We start from the raw sequence: 8,114 nt of genomic DNA, 5'->3' as shown, positions 1-8,114 counted from the left end.
GTCAAACGTTGGAAACCGCTGCAGGAAATGAACCCTATTTGTCACTCGAAAAGAGAATGTGGAAGGCTGTATTCCGGAAGTAACGTCTCGCGAAAACATAGTTACTTCCGTTTGTTTATGCTGCGTCACAAAAGCGCAGAAACTAAATAGAATATTTAATTTAGATATCAGGAAATAAAATGTTATCTATAAAGCAATTGGTTGTGTTAATCTAGTATTGAGTGAAAAATATAAACGAAATTTATTAAAAATTTACTTGATAAAACCGCATTTCCTGCTCACTGGAGTTGACGCATGCGCAGTCAATCGGCTGTAACTATTCGGTGATCTAGGAAGCTGTTTGCGCGTCTGTCAGCTAGAAGCTAGCGACTTGTAGTTTATTGGACGAGGCGGGTGTTTATTCCGCATGGTCCAGGGACAGAAGTCGACTCTCTGGCAGTCATGAGCTTCTTTGGTTTTGGTCAAAGTGCGGAAATTGATATAATCCTGAATGACGCCGAAACGAGAAAGAAAGCTGAGCATAAGAGCGAAGACGGCAGGAAGGACAGATATTTTCTGTTCTACGACGGGGAGACGGTGTCCGGGAAAGTCAACGTGACGCTCAAGTACCCCGGGAAGAGGCTGGAGCACAACGGCATCAAGATCGAGTTCGTCGGACAGATAGGTGAGCGGCCTACGGGTTGCGCTGAGTCCGCGGAAAGAAGCGGCGAAGTGCGGCGGGACGGAATCGGACGTCCGCCGCGTCGCTCCGTACCGCGCGTCAACGCACCGCGCGTCAACGCACCGCGCGTCCACTCACCGCTCGTCGCCGCACCGCTCGTCAACTCACCGCGCGTCACCGCACCGCGCGTCAACTCACCGCGCGTCAACGCACCGCGCGTCTCTAATGCTGGGGATCATTCGAACCGCTATAACGTGACTTCCGACCGTCATTATGGCGGTAACAAGTGTTAGTTTGAAGCGACAGGTCCCGTGACAGATTACTCGCTGACATCAGCTGACACAGCAGCCATTGGCTGACTCTGTTGTTTGACCTTTGACCCCTCGCCTTTTAAATCGTTCAAACGGCACTGAGCTCTCATTAGGTAGCTGATAGTTGATCCATACAATATTTTCTGCACCATAAGGAGGTGCATATTTAATGAATTGTTTATTTTACAATTTATTTCATATATAAGGCATAACAGATTATAAATCGCACTGTAGGTTTATGAGAAAATTAGGTGCGCCTTATGGTATGGAAAATGCTGTAAATGAAATTAATTTATGTTTTTGTGTTTAATGTGGAGGAATGAAGGCCAGCTGGAGTATCAGCAACTAAAGGATGGGCTTTTAATTTCAACCATCTTAATTTAAGAGTTGTGGTTCCCCGCCTCTCGCAACCCCCGTGACCCACGAAAGCAGAAGAAGCGGTGCGGAAAATGAATGAAATTTATGAGTCATCGTGTGAAACTGCGCCGCTGCTGCCGTCTGATTCTGCCAGCTGGTGTTTTTCCAGAGCTGTACTACGACAGAGGAAACCACCATGAGTTCGTGTCCCTGGTGAAGGACTTGGCTCGGCCGGGCGAGCTGACCCAGTCGCAGATGTTCGACTTTGAGTTCACGCATGTGGAGAAACCCTACGAGTCGTACACCGGGCAGAACGTCAAGCTGCGGTGAGTTCTCATAAAAACTGAAGAACCTTGGTGAGTTTCAGTCTGCCTCTATGTTTCCGTCCAATCAGAAGCTTCTGTTGGTTGTGAGTGGTTTGGTCTAGTCTGGTGACCTTTTTTTTTTTTCTTCTATCCAGCTACTTCCTCAGGGCGACGGTCGCACGGAGATTGAACGACATCAGCAAAGAGCTGGACATCGTGGTTCACACGCTGAGCACCTACCCAGAGCTCAACTCCTCCATCAAGATGGAAGTGGGCATCGAGGACTGTCTGCACATAGAGTTTGAGTACAATAAGTCCAAGTATGATTGTCTTTTTTTTTTTTCCCCTCTTGCTTTTTGATGCTCTTGGCGCCCATCTCAGGTGAAACAGATCGTCCTATTTCCTTGCAGGTATCACCTCAAAGACGTGATTGTGGGAAAGATTTACTTCCTGCTGGTGAGGATTAAGATCAAACACATGGAGATCGACATCATCAAGCGGGAGACGACCGGCACGGGTCCCAACGTCTACCACGAGAACGACACCATGGCCAAGTATGAAATCATGGACGGCGCGCCAGTCAGAGGTAAACGCTAAAGGCTCTGCTGCGTTCAGGGACTAGCTTGTGTTTACGGCCACACGCTAAATCCACTCGATGACATCTTGCGCCGCAGGAGAGTCCATACCCATCAGGTTGTTCCTCGCCGGCTACGAGATGACTCCCACCATGAGGGACATCAACAAGAAGTACTCGGTGCGGTACTACCTCAACCTGGTCCTCATCGACGAGGAAGAGCGACGCTATTTCAAACAGCAGGTTCGTGTAGCTTCGACTCCCTTTTTGTGTCTTTACGTTGATGACTTTCTAGACTCAATCGAACTTAAAACACATCTTGATATATCTGGTTATTCCTTCGCTGCTGCAGGAGATCACGCTGTGGAGGAAAGGCGACATTGTGAGGAAGAGCATGTCCCACCAAGCGGCCATCGCCTCCCAGCGTTTCGACGGCTCATCGCATCCCAGAGAGGTGGAAGAGGCGGAGCAGTGAAGACGCGTCGCCCTCGTGCGAGAAACTGTCAGCTGATCCTGAATGTGAATATCGTTCGTTGGCGTCGAGGCGAAATGAGCTACAGTGATTTTCAGGATATGTGAGAGACGCTTTGATATATATGTGTGTGTGTGTGTGTGTGTGTGTGTGTGTGTGTGTGTGTGTGTGTGCGTGTGCGTGCATGTGAAGGTGACAGTCGAAGCAATTCAGGCTGTAGTCTCTAGTGATGCTGATTGTCTGTTTTAACCACCTTGAGCTACCAGTGGGGTGGAGTTTACTTCATGACCATCAAAAACAAACTGAACAAGAGGAACATTTAACTAAAAACACAAAAACAAGTCATTACCGGCCTTCCTCCGGCGTTCGGAACAACCGAGGAAGACGAGGACTCGTTTTAAAAAACAACCCTTAAAAAAATAAATAAACGTTAAATCTCGTCATGCGTTTCATTCGGAGGAAATAAAGCCTCCAGAAGCCCCGAGATTCCAAATCCATCTGGAAAGATGTCGTTTATTCCTCCGTTATCGAAGCCGAACGTCATCTAAGGAGCGCAAATGTCGTCTTTTTCAAATCCATTTGTGATCGCGGGTCTCGTGATCGCCCGTTGGATGCACTTAAATATCTATTCCGATTCCAGATCAGTGTCTTGAATCCTGGTGTGTGTGTGTGTGTGTGTGTGTGTGTGTGTGTGTGTATAATAAGATACACGGCAGAGAATCACCACCTCGTCGAACAACAGTCGTTTTTTCTTCAAAAATCTATCTTTGCTGGAAGAGCAGCCGCCTTTAGCACCCATCCATCTACTGTGTTGTTCATTAGCGCCATGCTAACGGGTAACTGTAGCCTAAAGGTCGCTAATTGGGGGAGGAAAGGGCACCGTGTTCCTCTGGGATGTCGACATCTGATGTGTTTTCCTCTCATTGATCAGGAATGCGGTGGAAAAATAACAGTTTGTCGTTTGTAAACCAGGAAATCTGTGATATTCGAGCCCCCACCCCCACCCCCAAGAGGTGAGCAACTGTGTGAATATTAGTCTATTGATCCGGTACATCTCTGCATGATCCCGCCAAGAGATGCGACATGAATTCATGAGCGTCCATCACTTCACTGCCGCGACAAAAAGTTCCTTGATTCTTTTTGAAAAAACCATATTTTTCTTTTGCCTCTTTTGAAAAAAATCAAAGCTGCACCTTTTTAAATAAAGCGACGTCCTGGAAATAATAAACTTTAAAAAAAAAAGTGCTATAATGAAAGGTAACATTTCATATTTTATGCTCAACAGTCATGAGGATATTTTCTTACATTCCAAGGCTCTCATCAGAAGAAAAAGAAAAAGCATATTTTTTTAAGAAAACGAACGTCACACGTTCGCTTGTGGTGTGAAATGTTGCCATGGCTGCTAAAACAAATGTGGCACGTTGTGTATTTCACATCCGTTGTCGTTCCATCCGCTGACAGTTTGAAGCCCTGCTTTCTCATTTGCACTATGAGCTCATCCTGCTTCTTTATTATTTTTTTCTCCTGTGCTGTTTGTTACTCCATCAGGAGCTCAGGAGTCCGACCTGTGCGTGGAGACGAAGCTTAGCGTCGTGCTTAAGGATGTATTGCCAAAATGTTTCAGTGCTAGACATCAGAATCAACTGCGATAGTCCGGTGAAGCCCTTTCTTCTTTTTAGTGATCATAGAAAAGATGAATGTATAAGAAAAGCTGCTCAGTTGTTCCAGTCCGGTTCAGATCCCGACATCGAAGAGCCCCAAAACTTTGTGTATTTTCTAAATAAGTGGAAATATCACACCCTGTCGGAGCAGATAATCGCTCTCCTGTGCCACTGATTTTTCTTTTTTATGACTAAAATTTACACCTCCATCCTGAGATTTTTCCTTTGGCACATTATCTGTGTAAAGGTAAATAAATGTGATTCATATGAGGGGACTGTATTAAAAAAAATAAGAATGGAATCGAGGCAAAATGGAATTCTGTTTTTTTTGTTCCCATAAAAATGAATCATTCATGTTAAAGATAACTAACCCACAGCGTATACAGAAACAGATTAAAACAGCAGAGGATGATACCATGCACAATGTAAATTAATCTCTTCTACTTTTTTTGTCATTGTTGATGTCAAATGTTTTGTTTCTGTCTATGAAAGCTGATTTGAATCATCTGTTCTCGTTTGAATTAAAAGGGAGTTGCTTCGAAGTGTCTTTGTGTGGATTGTAGAACATTTCTGGAATCGTTTGGGAGTGATTCTAAGAACAAATTAACAGATTTTCTCAAAATGATTAATATTAGAAAGCAGATTTTTTCCCATAAACCCTGTTGATGCCTGGTCGTTGTGTGTGTGTGTTGCACCCTGATGTGTCAGTGTATGGAGCTGATGTTACCACTAGAGGGCAAGACTGGATCAAAGTTCCTCATGAAGACATTTTTCCAAACAAAAGGTGAATATGTGACCTGCTGAAGGTCGGACCGCTGGATATTGACCAGATCCAGAACCCCAATCGATCCCAGAGAATCCTGACACTGCTTTGATGGCAGAATTTCGGGTGGATATTCAGCCCATTCATGAACAGGGATCTTCCCAGCCACCAGGAATTCCACTCTAATCCTTGCAAAGTGGATGCACCGTCAATGCTGCAACATGAGGCGACGGCGGCGGATGGAATTGCCAAACCGTGGGCCACAGGATGTCGTTATTGGAGTCGAAGAGAAACCAATGAAAGGAAACTTAGTCGTCAGTAGTTGATGCCAGCCCATACCACAACCCCACTGCCATCATTAGACATCCCAAAGGGTTCAGGCACATGTAGTCACACATGCCTTAACTGTCTGGGTGGCCGACCTCAGTGCGATTTGGAAGCCGGATGTGGTGGATCCTGGTCTGGTTGTGATGTGCTGCCAGATCTTATGTAACAGATAACTGGCTGGTGCCAGAGAAACGAACATGGAGGTCACATGTTCCGCCACTGGTGGACGACCACAGAGTGACCACGACTGGGCAGAGAGCTCAGGTCATGCTGATCATCAAGTTATAAAGATGCACGAAAAATTCAAATAAAATAATCTGCTGTATTTTTTTTATTTCTTTTTCATTGATAGTAAAAGAAATGTTGGTGTTAATGTGCTCCAAACTTTATCTAATTTACGCAAATGAAATAAAACTTCTTTTTCTGCAGTGATTGTATTATTCCTTCAGTTTAGAGGCATTAAAAAGGTCTTCAAAGTCATCTTTGACTTATTTCCCGTCTTACTAAAGGACCCCTGGGGGGTTCCTGGTCCTCACTTTGACATGTGCTGACATGAGGGACTTGGTTTTCTGGTGTTTAATCCCAAAGGCTCTACAACGCATTTATAATAGCTGTTTCAACAGAGTCAGAACTCTTATCGGAAATTCCACTTGCAAGATTATTGGTAAAATAATTCTGCACCGCATCTCTGACATTTTAATTAAGTGTACCCCACTTTTGTTGCAGGTGGGAGCTTTATTGTGGCGGTGGATCAGCATGCTGAAACAAAAACGGGCTCCTGGGTGCGTTTACCTACTTCCATGATGCCTTCAAGGTACCCTCTTGTGTTCCTGCTAATAAATTCAAAGTGAAAACACAAGCCTCTGTTGTAAGAATTGATGATATTGTGTGTGTCGCCCGGTAATCAAACTGGAGGTCAATATTTATTGGACGCTAGCCTAAACTAAAAGTGTACTTGCTTCTATAATATTATCCAGTTTCCAACTGAAAATACGAACGCGTGGAGAAAAAAAAAACTGCAAAACTGCTTGACTGAGAACTAAATGTTAAAAAGCTGAATATTTTTACGAAATTTATAAATGGAAAAAAGTCCCACCATAGCATATCATCAATGTGTAAGCAAAAAAAAAATAGAATATTTCCAGCTATGCCCAATCCTGCGCTCCCACCCGGACCGTCCTTCTTGTGTCGGACAGCCCCTGAACGCAGCACAGGCAGCGCCGCTCCGCCGCTCCGGTCCGTCTTCACTCCGCGCTGTGCTCTCCGTCGGGTCGCACGCCCCACGCAGCCTCCCGGTAAGTTTTAACAGGCGGAAATCATCCCGGGACTCCACCGAAAAACGAAGCAATCTGTACGGGTGTTTCTCCGGGGGATTATAATCCGGAGGACGAACACCAGACGACCCAAGAACCAGAGGAACATCAGCGGGCATCGTCCCCCAGCCTCGCCGTCCCGGGGGAGGCTGCTTTTTGTTACGGGTGAACCGAACCGACACCACCGGCGCGAGGTTTACCCAACCGGGGAAAGAATACCGGACACTATCGTGGACTTTCCGCTCCGGCTGGTGTCACTCAGCGCGGCTGAGCTGTGATGAGGAGTGGGATTAACCGCGGCGGAGCTCCAGACGGAGGCGGCGAAAGCTAACCCCCCCCCCCCCCCCCCAGCAGCCCCGCGGGAAGACGGGTACGTAAAGTGAGCACGTAAACGCAACACGCTGCTATTTTGTTGACCTCCTTTCACTTGAACTCAACGCGGGGGTAGGATTGGGTGGGTGGGTGGGTGGGGGGTCGTGTTGGGTTAGGGGTTTGGGATTGTGACGAGAGTCTCCAGCTAGCCTGACGTGGTTCACACACACCCGGCTAATCCGGTTGAAATACATGGCAAGTGAACGCAGCATGACTCCAGCTCTCCTCTGCTGACACATGACCACGTGTTCCAAACATGCCGGTAATAGATTTATATTATGTTGCGTTCACGTAACACATACTGACTTCTCACAGCTGTTTATTAAAGATTAAAGTAGTCCCACGAGGTGCAATAGATAAAGATAAATGATTCCACCCTTAATGACAAGCATCTCTAGGAATCTGAGGAATCTTAGCTCATCCCTCCAGGAGTAAAGGCATCTATTCCATGAGCTTCAGCCAGATCTGAGGTTTCCTCTGGGAACCACCAGGACTTGAATCCAGGGCTTCTTCTGGAACCGAGCCTTCGGTGGACTCTGAGATCTCCTTACGATCTTTGTGTTTTTGAAATGTCCGAGCTTCATCTAGCTCGCAGATGGAGATGATTTCCTCCAGGATGTCTTGATCCTTGATGGAATCAGTCCAACCTTCAGGCTGCAGGTTTCCAGCGGACCAGGAACGTCTCTAGTCCGTTTCAAGGAGTAGATATGTGGAATTTAATCCACAAAACCCCACTCCCTCACATGCTATTTGATCCTCAGTCAATGCATAGACGCCTGTCATTATTTAACCAGTAAACCATCTACAAACAGTCGTACGTACGCAGAGATGTGTTCTCCACGCCACTGGCGCCCTGAGCTCCTGCAGCTCCACCCGTGAACGTCTTTAACGGAGTTAAACGCTTCGTTTCAGGACCCTCATCATCTTCTGATCAACATAACTAATTAGTTCTAGCAACACGCATGTAAACCGTATTAACTTCCTGTCTTCGCCATGAG

General features: G+C 46.2%; 1 protein-coding gene across 3 annotated transcripts; it reads left to right on the top strand.

Annotated features, from left to right (window-relative positions):
- The first annotated feature begins 320 nt into the window (after nucleotides 1-320).
- LOC137606537 (vacuolar protein sorting-associated protein 26B-like) lies at nucleotides 321-6,273 on the top strand. Of its 3 annotated transcripts, none has more exons than XR_011037860.1 (7): nucleotides 321-664; nucleotides 1,499-1,655; nucleotides 1,790-1,954; nucleotides 2,045-2,220; nucleotides 2,309-2,451; nucleotides 2,561-2,783; nucleotides 6,158-6,273. XR_011037860.1 is itself a non-coding variant. In XM_068331823.1 (7 exons), exons 1-6 carry the CDS (start codon nucleotides 442-444, stop codon nucleotides 2,681-2,683), a joined length of 987 nt encoding a protein of 328 aa, XP_068187924.1. In that variant the 5' UTR covers nucleotides 321-441; the 3' UTR covers nucleotides 2,684-2,727; nucleotides 6,158-6,264. The 3 variants fall into 3 exon arrangements, 2 of the variants coding, with proteins under 2 accessions (XP_068187924.1, XP_068187923.1); XM_068331823.1 differs by having other exon boundaries at nucleotides 2,561-2,727; nucleotides 6,158-6,264; XM_068331822.1 differs by lacking the exon at nucleotides 6,158-6,273 and having other exon boundaries at nucleotides 2,561-4,887.
- Nucleotides 6,274-8,114: the final 1,841 nt, after the last annotated feature.

The sequence above is a fragment of the Antennarius striatus genome, chromosome 13, assembly GCF_040054535.1.
Source record: "Antennarius striatus isolate MH-2024 chromosome 13, ASM4005453v1, whole genome shotgun sequence".
Taxonomy (NCBI): Eukaryota; Metazoa; Chordata; class Actinopteri; order Lophiiformes; family Antennariidae; genus Antennarius; species Antennarius striatus.
This window is presented reverse-complemented; position numbering and strand designations above follow the sequence as displayed.